Raw genomic sequence first — 15,689 nt, forward strand, 5'->3', positions numbered from 1 at the left:
TATAAAAAGTTTAGAGAGCAGTATTTGTTCAAAGTGACTGACAATATTACAGGACAAGCTTTGTAATATGAAGGAATTCAAAAAGATTTTGTGAATTGAGTTATTTATCATTTATATTGTTCTGTGTGTTATGAAATCTCTTATTTGGCATAAACAGACATGTGCTGAGACTACTTTATTGTGACACTTTGAGAAATGTGACTAAAAAGTGGACATTCAAAATCTTGCCTCTTTTCTTTGGTTGTGGTATGATTCATCTGTAGAAACCCCCTGTGGTTCTGAATCAGACAGCATCAGAGTCAAGTGTACTCAGAGGTCTGAGAGGCCCAACCAATGGCACAGTTTTTTATTTCTTGGGATTTTTATTGTTGGAGGTGGTGGTGGCTTTTCTTTTTTAAAGTTTGCCATAAACCTAACTCCTCCCTCAAGCAGTCATGTATATGGAGAGGACCTAGTCCAAGTTCGTTGTTAACTACACTGAGGTGGTGATACATGCAGCACTGGCTAGTGCATATTCCTTTAACATAGCTGCTTCGTGTAGCCAAAAAGTTCATCTTTGTACATTCTTCACAGTGGAGGCTTTGGCATCCTTACTAAGATCTAATTACAACATCGTGAGGGAGGTATAAGCAGGTTATACCAGTGTCCTTAGTGCAAGAGAAGGCAGTATCACATGGTAAGAGCCAAAGATTGGAATCATGGGCCCAGATTTGTCTCCTGCTGCTGCCTCTCTATAAGCAAGTTAATAAACTCCTTCCTTGCAATTTCTACTTTACTCATTTGTTAAATGCACATTTTCAAAATAATGTCCCCTTCATGAAGTTGTAAATAACAAATAAAGTACCTAAAAAGTACTCTGCAAAGCTAGAAAATTCTATAGTTTTGAACTGTAGAACAACAAAATTCTGTTGTTGTTGTTGTTGTTGTTGTTGTTGTATTTGGTAATGTGTCTGTTCTCTATCCTAGAAAAGGATCACGTTTACACAAACATATTGTCTACCTCAAAGAATGTGCTGTTGAAACAGTCTGTTTCTGATGATGGTTTGCCTCAAAACTAACAAGCAATTTTATTTTTAAAATTTGAGTTAAAGAACCCAAAAATGAAAAGATAAAGCACATAATGCATGTTAACTGTGAGGCTTAGACTCTGCCATACCATCCCAGCAGGCAGCACTCGGATTTGTCCCTGTCGCATCCCATTAAGGAGCTCCCTCTGATTTCGAAGATATAAATATATGTGGCAACATATGTGGGAAAAAAATGGAAACTGCTGAGTATCAGAATTCGCTGCTTGATTGGAAGCAGAATGATTATTTTTTTCTGATAGTCTAGTTGCCATAGCCTATAAAGTAGAAAGATTATCAACAGCCTTCTTTGTCCCTTTTTCAAATCTGTTCTTGCACACTACCCCTCCATTCTACTTCCCCCATCAAATCACAAATGAAGAAGACATTGTCCAACCCTTGAAGAATTTATGGTGTCGTAGAAACCTAAAATAGTTATGCAGCTAGCTCTGCATGACAGGTGGGCAAGGTCAAGGCCCAGAAATTCAGAGGGTGCAGGATGCCATCCTGTGTCTGCTGAAGCCTCCTGTCCATTCCGTGGTGGTCTTTCAGTACTTTCACAGCATGCCTCAGGATGCTGATGCTTGGCTTCATGAGTCGCTAATGAGAATTTAAACTCCCTGAAGATGGGATCTTCCCCGCTTTGTGTTTCTTAGTCCCTCACTCCACAGCTTTGATTAAGCCTCAAGCAGTATTTGTAGTTCTAACTGTCTTGTACCAGCATTCTGGTTTAGTCAAAAAAGTATCTTAAGATGTATTTAACTCTTTCTTTTTCTTTCTTCTGCCTTTCCAGTTGACCTGCCCCTGTTTTTTCCTCGAGATCAGCCAACTCTCACATTTCAATCCGTCTATCACTTCACCAACAGTGGACAACTTTACTCCCAGGCTCAAAAAAATTACCCATATAGCCCCCGATGGGATGGAAATGAAATGGCCAAAAGAGCAAAGTAAGTGGATCAATTTTTATTTCCTACAGAGAGGGGCAGTTTATATATCCAGTCTAGGGGTCAGCAAGATGCTGTCCACCAGCTAAATTCTGCCCTGACTATATTTTTCTGAAGTGTTATTGAAGTACACCATCTTCTACTTCTTGCTGTTCATGGCTGCCTTCATGCCACAGTGGCAGAGTAGGTAGTAACAATAGAAACTAGCAAAAGTCAGAATTATTTCCTGTTCAGCCTTTTAAAAAAATCCACCAAACCCCTTACCTCATCAGAGAGAAGCTGACCCTTATCCTGTTTCTGTTGATCTCTAAGCTTGGCCAAGACTGCTCCCCACCCCTAACCCCTTTTGTAAATGGATTTTAAGAGTTGTCAGAAACCTACGTTTCTATTCAGATTAGAGAAATACTAGATAGTAGAGTTGTGGATAGTGTTAATGATAAAAATATTAACAGCTTCTTGCATATTTTTAAATGGTGAATTTCAGATAGTGTGTGAATTCCGCTGTCATTTTCTCCTGTGGAGCAGCAGCATCTCTTGGATTGTGTGCTTTGTTGCATTTCTGCTGTGTGTTCCATGGCTATGTTTCTTAGCTGAATAAGGAGATCCAGTGATTGCTTCGGTCTGCTAAAACTGCTCTGAAAGTAGTAGCTTGATGGAGGTTAAAGTCAGCTGGCATTCACAGTTTAAAGGTACAACTATACTCACAAACCTCTCATTATAGAGGGCTCTTGCTTCAGTCATAACAGGTAAATATAGAAATAATTGGTTTTTGTAGTAAGATTTTAGTATCTGGACCATCACTCTATGAACCATTGCCTCCTAGACTGAAGCTGCAGTGGATTGCAATGGTACTTTCCAAAAATAAATCATAGAGTATCATGTGGTTATTACCACTCTATCACTTTATCACTCTAAACAGCCTTATGCACATACCTGTGATTCAAAATGGAGGATGGCAGAGCCAAAGAATCATGCAAATGAAGACTGTCTATAAGCATCCTCTTCATTTGCTTTTATTAAACATCTACTATGTTCCATGCAGTGTGCGCTATTTTGGAATGTCGTAATAATTTAGCCCAGCAAAAGAGATTAATCATACCAAATTTCTGACAGTTTTAAAGCACCTACTAGCAAAACCTGGCCTTCCAGACCTAGAACATTATTGATTACCAGGACTTATTCTTGTCTCCCCCTCTCTGATACCTACTTTCCTTCCAGAGAAGGTATCCTTGATCTCTCATCATCTTTATAGTACAAGACTTCCATGCATTGTAGGCCCAGGTTCTATAATAGTGTCTTTCTCTAGATGTCTTACAACGTGAAATTCATATGTGCAACCCAGAATTGTAATTTGAAATTTGAGTGTGCCCTTTCTCCCTATATTTTCCCTTTATATTCATTATACCAAAGCCTGAAATTCTATTTAAGGAATAAACAAACATGCAAATGGAACTAGTAACAACTATTAAGACTTAACATATGTTGGAAGACAATTGAACAAAGGAAATATAAAGCAAGGTTTCTGTTTGAAATGTTGCAGTTTTTTGTTTTTTGGTTTTTTTTTTTCTGGGCTTTCCCTGTGTATACATAGGATCTACCCTTAAAAGATGGGCCATTATTTGTGGTATGTGCTCCAGAGTCTGAACCAGACGTGTCTTTGTGGTTTCCATGGCAAAGCTATCTTGGTGTACGTGTGTGTGTGTGTGTGTTTTAAGCAGGCACTTTAGCATGTATGAATTGAGGCTTTAAGGCGCTGTAGACCACAAGCCTGTGATTTCAATATAGGAATATCGTAAGTGAAGCCTGTTTATCTTAACAGATTGGTTCAGACTTTCAAGAGACATTTGCTTTATGTTAACACCAGTCTAAAGAAAACATCTGAACTAGTGTTAAAAAAAAAATCTGCCTTCTACTGTAGTAGATCCATTTTAGATGTAATAAAAGAGACAGCAGCGGTTCATGTTAGCTAGAAGAGATAGTTTAAAAGCTCCATTCTTTAACTATACTGAGTAATTGTACTAGCTGTGTCTAAGGCCAGATAATGGGTAATCATAACTAAAAATTGTCCTTTGCAATAGTCTAGAAACTGGTGAAGAGGTATGGAGGGAAGGGATAAACAGAAAGAACAGTTAGCTGAAGCATTCCTTACACACCCTGTTTCTGTATCCTATGAAAATACTGTACACAGTGTGTAAAAGGCTATAATTCACTTGGGGAGTACTGCCCATGATATAAACACTCTTGTGGCTTAGAGCAGCCCCAGAGCCCTTTGAGTGAAATCAGCTGTTTATCCCCGCCTGTAAGAGCACAGTTCTAAACATGTGCATTAAGAAAGGACACTTTCTGGCACTGACCAGGACTTCTCCTACCATAGTGCTTCTTGTTCATGTGTATCTATCAAATTCTGTCTTTAATAAGTATAATACCCTAAAGTGGGTAAGCATAGGCTTTGGGGTCATGCATGCCCCAGTTACTATCATAGAGATTAAGTCTGAAAGCTTTATAGCCTTGAGCAGAGTTCATAACCTCTCCAAATTTCATCTTGGAAGGCAGGTTTGTTCTCCTAGCTTGTTGAATGAACTTGCTAGGAAGGGGCAGTCAGTGAGGTAGCATAAGGAAGGCTGGCGATTTTACTTCTGCTTTGTCCCTCGGTGCCTTTGCTCACCCCTTTCATCCCATTGTATTCTTTCCCCCTGAAATCTGTTCATATTCCAGCCTCCTTCCATATGGCTTTTCTCATATATTCTTAACTCACAGGTAACCTTCTCCATCTTCCTCCAGTTCTGACTGTAATCATATGTTGATCTGGAATATCTTTTGTATTATTTTTAAGTTTTTTCACATCTTTGTATACATCTGTTTCCTAAACCAAATGGTGAGATTATTAAAGGCAAAGACTTCCCATATATATCTTTTTTATTGTAGTACAATTTGTGTATAATTTACAATGCCATGAATAGATGTTTATGTAAAGACAGTCCATAACTTACACTGGTTCAACTTAAAATTTTTCAACTGCATGATATTATGAAAGCAATTATACCTTCAGTAGAAATCTTATTTCAGATTTTGAGTTTTGACCTATTTATGTGATGTTTCATATAATACTTCCATATGCTAGAAAGCAGCAGCAAGCTACAGCTCCAGGGGTAGGGGTAGGGGATAACACTACTCTATGATGTACTATGTTACTAAACTCTGATGTTCCATAGGTTAGATATATAATGAATTTTCTACTTAAGATATTTTCTTTTACATTTATTTACTTATTGGAGTTGTGGTATATTTGTGAAAGTCAGAGGACAACCTACAGGAGTCCATTCTGCCTTTCCACTATGTGGTTTCTAGGGATAGAACTCAGGTTGTCAGATTCGGCAACAACTACCTTTGCCAGCTGAGCCATCTCTCTGCCCATGGGATATTTTCAGTTTACAGTGGGTTTACTGGGATATAACCCCACCATAAATTGGAGAACATCTGTTGCTTATGTTGATAAAATACATACATACTTAGAATTCTTATGTCTTCTTGATCTATTGGTCTGCCTGTCATTATGGAATGACTATATCTAATAAGTCTTCTTTACTTCAAGTCTGCTTTGATGTTAAAAGAATTGTACCGTTTTTTTTTTTCTACAAATTTTGGCATGATACACCTCTCTCATCCCTTTTTGTTTTATCCTATTTGTATTTATTTATCTGTATGTATCTGTAGATTTTGATTTTTTTATCTAGTCTGATAATCTGTGTCCTTTAATAGAAACATTTGGCTTGTTTATATTTAATATAATTAATGAGTTTATTAATTTTAGGAACTACACCTTGCTATTTGTCATTTTTTAATTTCCTTTGTTCTTAGTTCCTTTGTTCTTCTCTTCCTGTGTTCTTTTGATTTGTTGAAGTATTTTATTCATGTGCTGTTCTGTCCCTTTTGTTGACTATTTAGCTATATCTTTTCATATATTTTGGTTAGGTATATAGTAAAAACAACCTTTACCTTGACACAGCCTACTATGAATTAATTCTAATTAATTAATATTAAAACCTAGCTCTGAAGCAGCATAATTCTCTTTATGCCTTCAGTTAGCCTTTGTTCTACTATATCCTTACATGTGGGTTTTGCATGTGAATTCCACAATGAATTGTTGTTGCTTTGGTTTTTAACAATCAACTGATAACAGTCTATTTCTTTTAGAAGAAATTTTTTTAGCAAAAGAAAAGTTACATTCCAATTTATGCTGGGGCTTCCAAATAAAGGAGATAGGAATCAATTTCTTTCCAAAGAAAACTTATTTTTACATCTCTTCAAAACAAACCATCAGAGGTATCCTATCCAATATATAGGCCATGAACACTGAGACTTGCAGTCATCAACGAAAGAATTTCCCACCTGCATGCCCTTCAGCTGCCTCTGCCTTCCCATAGACCTCACAGGTTCTAGTATATCCTCAGACACTTTCATTGGATCATCACTGCAGCCCTGCAGAAAGTCTTACTCCCTTTGATGCAGATTGAAAAGAAGAGGAACCTGAGGCTCAGAGGGACTGACTTTCTTTCCCCAGGGCACACAGCAAGGATTCAGCACCTGAGCTCTGATCTTACTGTACATTCCCAGACAGGCAGACACAGTCCCCAATATCTCTATCATTTGCCTGAAGCCCCTTCCTCGGGGGCCTGGCACTTGAGTAGCATGCTGCAGAGAGGAAATGTATGTGGCAGTCAAAAGCACTGACCCAGAGGTCTTAGCAGCTGGTTTAAACCTGTCTCTGCCATTCAAACTGTGAGACTTGAGAATAACCATAATCTTCCTGAGCCTTTGTCTCCATGTTTATCAACTGGTAAAGCCTTTCTTAGAGGGTTACTGTGAGTGTCATACAGGGTTTATGGTTTTCTGTATTTCAGACTAACAAATTGCCATAAACTTGCCACCCTAAAATACCACAAGTTATTATTCCAGTTTTGATGGGTTTGAAGGCCCATACAACATGCATGGGTTTCCTGTTGAGAGTTCTAGAGGATTGCAGTCAAGGTTTAGACTGAGCCTTTCCTGAGTTGATTTTGGGATGTTGGCAGACTTCAGTTCCTTGTAGTTGTAGGACTCGGATCTCCATGTCCTTGCTGGAAGTCACCTGGAGACCACTCTCAGTAACTAGAGGCTGCCCAGTCCCTCCATTTTTAAGCCAGTGGTGGTATATCTTGCTCACATCTTCAGTCTCTGACTTGCGTCTCTGACCCCCACACCCAGATTAGGTCAATTAATCTCCCTTTCTTAAAGTCATCTCTGCCATATAAGAAAACCTAATTATCAGAATGGAATCTATCATTTTCACCACCCCAGAGATGTTACAGGAAGTGGAGAATCTTAAAATCTGCCTACTGCATAGGGTAATGTAAATGAATTGTCTGATGTGGTGAGCATGCAGAAAATGTTAACTGTCGGTGTCCTTCCTTAGGGAACAAAGGAGATTTTATTTAAAAGGTAAGGGGGCGGGGGTAAAGAATCCCCCAACCCTAGTGACTTGGCCATATTCTAAAGCCTTAGGCTGTTGATCCCTATAGTTTTATCTTCTTAATGCCAACACAACCAGTTGGAAAATGGAAAAATCCCATCCTTTAGTTGCTTAATCTATGTAAAGCTAACCATCACTTTAAAAAAAAAAAAAAGAAGCAAAACAAGATAACTTGGTATCACATAGGTAGCCTTTGCCTATCTAGAAGATTACAGCAAATGACTTTTTTCTAATACTTTCTAGTCAGTGAAATAGATGAAGTGGTTTTTCATAAATTTCATTGTGTAAAGCATCAGGTTGTTCCTAGTAGAAGCCTGAATAGAATCTTAGAATAGAATTGAACCCCCAAAGCACCTACTACAGTGGTTTGTCACACATAAAATCCATTATATAAAAGGAATCACTAAAGGATATTTCAAAAAATAGTTCCTCAGTCAACACATGGGAGTAATTCATCATGAACCTCCTAAAACTATTTGCTGTTTCCTTCTTGCCTCAAGGTCAGAATGAGATGTTGTTTTCCTATCCAGAAACCTACCCCAAACCTCCCAGAGCTGTCCACGGCTTCTGTACATTGCCCTTCACCATGCATCCATTGTTTGTCATCCACTTGTCTGTGTAGAATAATTTCTGTCTTTAGAGAATCTTTTTTTTTTAATTGTACATTCTGGACTATTTCAATGACTTTTCATTGTTACTACTCTAGTGTTCTCAAAGATACTATGTGGTTTGTTTTTTTCAAAGTTCTCATTAGCTGTCACATGATTTAATCCCACCTCATTTATTAGTCCTTTGAATAAAGCAGCTGAAAATAGTTCTCCTCCTCTTGATTCAAGAGATGGGGTCGACACACATCGGATATTGCACCCAGCCCTCTCCATGGCCCCTGAGGTCCCTGGGGTCCCCCCAGGACTCTATATACAGTGTAGAAATCCTGGTTCTAATTGTGTCCTCACAGCATGGTGGTGGGAGACCTGTGGCCTGAGACTTCCTCAGAGGTCAAGACAGGGTCAAGGGAGAGTGCATGAAGTCTAAGTGCTCACAGTATGAGCCTGATGTGTGTTTATTTCTACAGGAATCAGTCAGTCCTCCTGGCTCCAGTGGCTAGCTCCAGGGCACCTCTTGATGTCACCTTGTTTCTCTAGGGCTTCAGCCACAATCAGGCCTGTCCCTGTGCATGTGAGCTGGCAGCTTTGGAACCCACTAGCTCTGTACATCTACTCAGCCCTCCTAATCGAGACTCTTTTCAGTTCTTGAGAAAACCCTGGTGAAGTCTTGACAACCTCTCTCTCGACCTCCACGTATCCCCAACCTGTTGTCCCTTCCCTTCATGTCTGTATTCTTAGAACTTCTGACACTTAAGGGTTACAAGGTCAACCATGAAGGTAAAAGTTGTGGCCAGCTTTGATCACCCACTCAAGTCCCCTGGGCAAAAAGGGCAAGAGACGTTGTTGGCAGAAGGGGGAGCAACTGAGGCTGGACTGTCAGAAAGCTCTGCCCCAGGAGCCCATCAGGGATCAGACCTGAAGACAGATCTACAGCCCAACCACTGTTGTGATTCATGGACTTTCTTTTTTGTTTCTTGTTTGCCCCATTTCTTAGGACCAGTTCCCTTTAAAAACTCCCAGCCTCAACTTAGCTAAACTCCCCGTGGGAGAGCAGAGGGAATTTTTCAGGCCGAGGCCTGTACAGCTTGGGCCATCTGCACACACACACACACACACCCTGAGAGGACAGTAAAGGAGCCAGCACTGATGAGCTGACAGGACTTGGGGAAGGCTGCAGTCAACAAGGCCTGCCATCCTTCCCCACCTCTGTTCCAGTGTGAACAAGCTCCCATACCCCTCTGAGCTTTTCCTCACAGGGTTTAGAAATATAGGAGCTATGGCGAGAAAAGTCAGCCAAATAAACAACATGAAATGATTGCATCCTGAATGCTCAAGGAGACTCAGTTTGAAAAGTATCTCAAGGAATATGGTTTGTTTTCCCTGTCAGACGAAGGAGCAACAGAGATGGGGAGGAATCCAGTTCTGCCTGACATCCAGGCATCCTCTCCAAATTGCGTAGGTCAGAGAGAGCGTGTTATTTATTAGAGCCTGACATCTGTTGCTGTGAGATGATAAGCTTCATTAAAAAGCCTGGCCATCAATTACTATGAACACAGCTTCATCCCAGAGAGAGCCTTACACCATCCTGTGAGCCTGCACAGCCCGGGCTGTACCAGGCACCAGCATTGGCAGCCCTGCCCTGCCTCCTCTCTCCCTGGGGAAGCCAAGCAGGGCCGTCCCCTCACCAGGACCCCAGAGGCCATCTTTTCCCAGGCCATCTCTCTGTTCTCAGAGGGCCGTTTTTGAGCTCCGTGTTTATCCTGCTTTCTCAGTGGAAAACAGAATTAGAGCTTATGTGTTGCCCTCAGTCACACAAGCTAAAAGAAGCTAGCCTGAGCTGGGCTTATCCAGAGTTAAGTAGCTGGAAGATTATCACATCTTTGTTGAGGAAGGTCACTAGTTGTGCCATTGTGATAACCACTGAGTACTCAGGCATGGATTCTAATTATACCGTCCCCTGCCATGAGGAAAGTGTTCTGAGTAGCATTAACTCATTATTTGTGAGTTATGGTCAAGTATTTTCATTCTTGGAAAAATGTACAGGAAAGAAAAGGTAGAAGGGTTCTGGTTTGGGTTTTTTAAATATGATAAAGAAGAACATATACTGATTAATAGGATCAGAGTTCCCTCTGAACTGTTGGAATAAGGCATGAATAGTAAAACAAAGACAGGTGCAAAGAATAAAGGCAGGAATTAGGAGACCTGGATTGTATCCAGGTACCCATCTTGATTTCCTGTGTGGTCCTAAGAAGGATCATCAGAAAGTGCTAGGCTAGTACCTAACTGTTGCCACTAAACTCTGGTAGATGTGTGGGAAATTAAGTGAAAAGCATGTTTCAGGTAGCTTGGCATAGCTCTTTATTCATGTTGAAAAACGTCCATCTCTGCTGCCAGAGGTCAGATACAAATTGAAATCTTACTAAATAGAAATAAGGACACTGTGTATGTGATACCTTTTGTACAGCCTGCATCTGATATTTATAGACCACTTCGGCTGTAGAACGTGTACACATATGCCCTGAACACACACTCCGTAAAATAATTTGAGATGCAGAACATTTTCAGATGTCAAGTTAAAACAGCTTCCTGGGAATTAGGCTTGACTGTTCAGATGTGCGTGTTGGTTTCTGATAGGTGCCGCCAGGGCTGCTCAGGGCTGTCATATGTGATGTGTAGTCCAGCCAAGGCAGGAGGGCACTTGTTTCTATTGCTTCTCTTTAAGGCATGGATTCTAGAAAAAAAGGAACTATCAAAGAATGATGAGGAACATTCATCCTGTGCAGATCATAGCAACAAGTAGAGGCCTTGTTTCTGCGGAAACAGGGTTGTCTGCTGTCAGATCATTCAGCACAAGGGCCGCTTGTGAAAATGAACAAGATTCATGCCCTCCTGAAGTACAAGGTCAATTAGAAATGAACAAAAGCAGTAAGTAATGGGTCTGTTATCTTACCTTAGTGATCCTCAAAATGTATAGCCAACAACAGAGCTAGGTTGAATGACCAAGTAAGAAGGTAAGCCTGGCAGTGGGACTGTGTTCAAGATATGAGACATGGAAAGAACTTGAAAGATCCGCTAGTGCAGCCAGCTAGGAATGTGCTAAGCATTAACCATCACAGTGACAGTGAGGTGAAGTTGTTGATTGCCATGGAATTAACATTCAGTGCATCTTTTTCATTTCCTGGAAGAATTTGTTCAAGGCATAAAGTACGAAGATTAGAACCCTGTGCCCCTGAAGACTGGTCCAGAACACTGCCAGCTGCATCTGACTTCCTGCCTATCCTCTACCTCTTGCCTGATCCTTTGCTGACAAGAACAGCACAGTAGGAACAAGAGCTGGAAGTGAGGGAGCTTGCATGCATGTCCCTGCCTTACCCCCTGTGAAGTAGCTGGGAGAACCTTCTTCATGCCTCACCCAGGAGGCTAAGGACCTTTAGGATAAGGCAAAATAATCCCTGTGACCAAATTTATTACTGGAGTTTATAGCTGAGAGAAAAGAAGGGTAAGGGACAGTGTAATAGACTAGACCAGAAGCAACATGTCCCTTCATAGTAACCTCCAAACAAGCATGGGATAGGGGTACAAAAGGAGAAGAGGACAGAAAATTCCAGTGACTGATATCTTCCCAGACAGATGTTTAGTCATGCCCGGTGGAAAGTGGAAGGCAAGAAAGCAGAAGGCCTGGGCACCTTGGTAAACCTTAATCCAAAGTCACTTTTGAGGGAAAAAGTGATAATTCAGTTTTTCATGTGCCATGGACGATCAGTGTCAGGCTGCCCAGTAGAGATGTCATAGCTTTAGAGCAGCCATGATGGTGGGAAGCAGGGCATAACAGTTTCCTGGGACTGATCAAAAGGCATTTAGGAAGCCTGTACCTCTGTGTGTAGCTGCAGGTATATCATGGATTGCAAAATCTGTTCAGCAAATGGGTAGGAACTCACTGTATACAAAGCATGTGCAAAGCCCCGAGGATCACAGTGCATGTGCAAACACATGAGATAGAGTTGCTGCTATCTGGGTGCTGCAACTTACCACCCATATTTTGAAGAGCCCCAACTACCATGCCTGCTAGTTGATTTCTAGAATGATCCATCACTAACGGAGATTTCACTCTGACACTGAGACCTTCTAGAAATTAGCTACTCAGTACACTAAGTATAAGTCAGAACTGGAAAGCAGGAAGCTGTGTAGTTTTTCTAAAGGTCAAACCTAAAATTTAGAAAAACAAAACTTTTCTACTGTTGGTCATTTGAGGGATTAGACAGTCCTTAAACTGTTAATATTCCAGTTGTCCAGAATATATGGGAACTTCCATGGTTATGTTATTTTCTTCAAACTGAGCAAGAACAGGCCACCAAATCCCTCTTGACCATCTTCTAGATGGTAATGCTGATAACAATATCATGTATTGAGTACTTAGACTGCACCAGCACAGCTAGAATGGTCTGCATGGTTTAACTCCTCTCGTTCTCATAACAACCCTACAAGATAGTTACTGCTACTTACCTATCTTACAGACTATGAAGTTGTGGCTTGAAAAAGTGAAATGACTTGTGCAGGGTCACATAGGAGCTCAGGATACACCCTAGTTCCCCAACCTTTTAGACTGCCATTCTTGTGCTGCAGTGCCCAAGATGGCCCCCACTTCCTCAGACCAATGGCCCAGAGTCACCAGGCTGTGTCTTCATAGCTGCAGAGTATCAGTCTAGTGCCTGCCTTGGTTGACACTTAGTTCTGGCTTGCCCCAGGGTGGATTTGTGGTGATAAATACGTGGATTCAATGTTGCTTGGATCACTATACTTTTAGCACTCATTCTTTCATTCAGCAAATGTTTATTAATTGAAAGTAGATATTAGGCACAATTTTAAGTGAGGTATAGGATAGTCCTTCAATAACCCAGAGGAGGGTTGACAGAAATGCATAAATAACTCTGTTTAAAGTAGTAACATGGGTGACATGCACAGATCCTGAAGAAGGAAGGTGATGCTTGGTTCTAGAGCTCTAGGAAGCTAGGAGTAAAAGAACAGGCATGACACAGGGGAAGGAGGAGAGATGTTCCAGGGGCTAATGAACATGCACGCTGAAGTCAGGCTAATCAGAACGCATAGCCTAATTCTACTGCTGTCTTGTATTTGGCTTTCTTGTGTGGTTTTTGTTTTGTTTTGATTTGTTTTTTGCTTTGGTTTTGCTTCTGTAAGACTTCATTTTCTCACATGAGAGTAACAGTCATCCCTCACAGGGGATTGAGAGTTGATGAGGAAGTAATTGTAATGCCTGGCATAGTGTTGATGCTCAGTTAATGGTGGCTGCTGTTATTAACTGCCATGTTAACACATTCGATCCTTTTTCTATAGGAATTAAGGTTTTCCTCAAGTTCTTACATTGATACCTTGGTCTATCTTAAGCGATAGGTAAATCCTAGTAGATCCTTCTTAGCCTTAGGAATAATAACAAAGGCTGTGGAAGGATAATTTCTAAGCTCATGCTCAAGAACATTAGTCTTGAACCCTCTGGCCCTTTCAGTGCCACCTCAACACACAGAGCTTTCCAAACCCACTCTGGTTCTCTGATATCTGCATTGTCAGGTATTAGAGGCTGGGGGGATGGCTCAGCCCATAGAGTGTTTTACAAGTACAGTGAGCTGAGTTTAATTTCCAGAAGCCATTTTTCTAAAGCCAGTCATGGTGGCAACACATTTGTAGTCTAACAATGGGGTGGTAGAAACAGATGGATCCTGGGGCTTGCTGTCCTGCCAGCCTAGTCTACTTGATAAGTTCCAGGCCAGTGAGAGACCCTGTCTCCAAAAAAAGGTAGATGGGTGGTAGCCAAGGAATGACACCCAAAGTTGTCCTGTGACCTACACATGCATAAAATCTGTCTCTCTCTGTCTCTCTCTCTCTCTCTGTGTCTGTGTCTCTCTCTCTGTGTCTCTCTCTGTCTCTCTGTCTCTGTCTCTCTCTCTCTCTCTCTCTCTCTCTCTCACACACACACACACACACATACATACACACACACACAGAATTGCCAGATATAGCAATTCAAAATGCAAAGTGCCCAGTAAAGCTTCAGTAAGTAACAAATGATTGTATAAAAGAGTCTGTCTTGGGGTATTTAGGACATAGTTACATGAAAAAGTTAAATATTGTTTGCCTGAAGTTTGAATATAGTGGAGGCCTCCTGTATTGAGGGGCGGTCAAGGAGTCATAGAACAGCCTGTTCATGTTTAGGGGAGGATTCATTCTGCTGTGTCTCAGGTAATGAAAGCTCCACCTAGAGGGCCTTGGACAAGTATCTCCAAATCACTACCTGGGCAGAGACCTGCAGTGCTGATGGGTTCCACCTTGTGGGGATGGGGGTGGGTGTGACAGAGGAGGAATGTCTTGTGCTGGTCTGCACATATCCCCAGCTCTCTATGCACCTAAACACAAACAATTCAGGCTTTACTGCCTCCAGCTTAAAGGTTCTTTGGAGAATTTTTTTTTCTCTCTTTGAGACATTTTTGCAGACAGTTGACTGAATGAAAACAGCCTCTGTAGTCTAGTACTTTGTCTCAGAATAGAGCCAGCCTCAAGTAGAGTGCCCTCTTTTGCAGTGTACTTCTGGGACTTGAGACAGCCACCCAGGTGTAATGCCGATGAACTAACTATATGCTGCTCCAGGAATCTGGGGATCCTGAAAGGACAGTTGAGAAGGGAGGGGCTCTGCCTCAGTCACACAGCTCTCTGTCTTCCGCCAACTGCTTTGGGCTCTTCAGTGATCATTCAGGGGGTCTGAGAATTCCTAGCACTCTGGTTTGGTTGATTTCTGAATGGTTTCTCTGGATTATGTGATAAGCAGTCTGGACTCTGCCTGTTACTGTGTCCTTTGAGATACCATGCTCAGCTCTGTACTTGGACCCTCTCCTGCTGACAGTTGTCAAGCCCTAATAGACCACTGCTGGCAGGAGCCAGTGGCATTTTCTAAGACCAGGCTGATCCTAGCCTGCCCTGTTCATGCTGCCTTGCTGCTTTCTCTGCCCCACCCTGACCAACTGTTCTGTGGTTGAGATGGAAAAATCCACCCCAGAGAAGATAGCTTTTAGCCTCAGTTTCAAGGGAAGAATCTGTCCATGTAACATGAGGTGAAAATTAAAACAAAGCAGGGCGTATGTTCAAGCAGACTAGCACCCTTGGGCTTAAGAGTGGCTTTGACCTCTTATTCTTCCCAGACTAGAATGATTATCCAGCTGCCAGAGACTTCTTAGAGGAATCACTTCATTAAATGGTATCACTGGCAAGGTGGTATTAACCCTAAGACCAGATTTATCTGAATGCTCTGAAAGCAAACTTGACCGTGCAGGCAGGCCAGCCTACGTGGAAGCCCAGAGCGGGATCATGGGATCTTCCACTCTTTTCTTTTTCTTGTTCTTGCCTCAACCTGTCATGAGACCAAGAAAACTTGTTTTGAAAATGCTTGACAGCCAAAACAACCTGTTCTCGGCCTGGACAAGAGGGCTTGTCCTCTCTGACCATTTATGTACTGTTCATTGTTGGACTAGCTGCTGACTGGAAAAAATGAATTTGCTGT

The 15,689-nt window shown here is 41.5% G+C and overlaps 1 protein-coding gene across 1 annotated transcript in view; it reads left to right on the forward strand.

Moving 5' to 3' along the window:
• The window catches only part of Babam2 (BRISC and BRCA1 A complex member 2), a gene marked incomplete at its 5' end in the record, with an annotated part of 408,743 nt that overhangs the window by 377,134 nt on the left and 15,920 nt on the right, over positions 1-15,689 (forward strand). The window contains 1 exon segment of the mRNA XM_008828413.2: positions 1,858-2,011. Within this exon segment, the coding sequence (XP_008826635.2) occupies positions 1,858-2,011 (154 nt within the window).

The sequence above is a fragment of the Nannospalax galili genome, unplaced genomic scaffold, assembly GCF_000622305.1.
Source record: "Nannospalax galili isolate Female #2095 unplaced genomic scaffold, S.galili_v1.0 scaffold893, whole genome shotgun sequence".
In the NCBI taxonomy this organism is placed as follows: Eukaryota; Metazoa; Chordata; class Mammalia; order Rodentia; family Spalacidae; genus Nannospalax; species Nannospalax galili.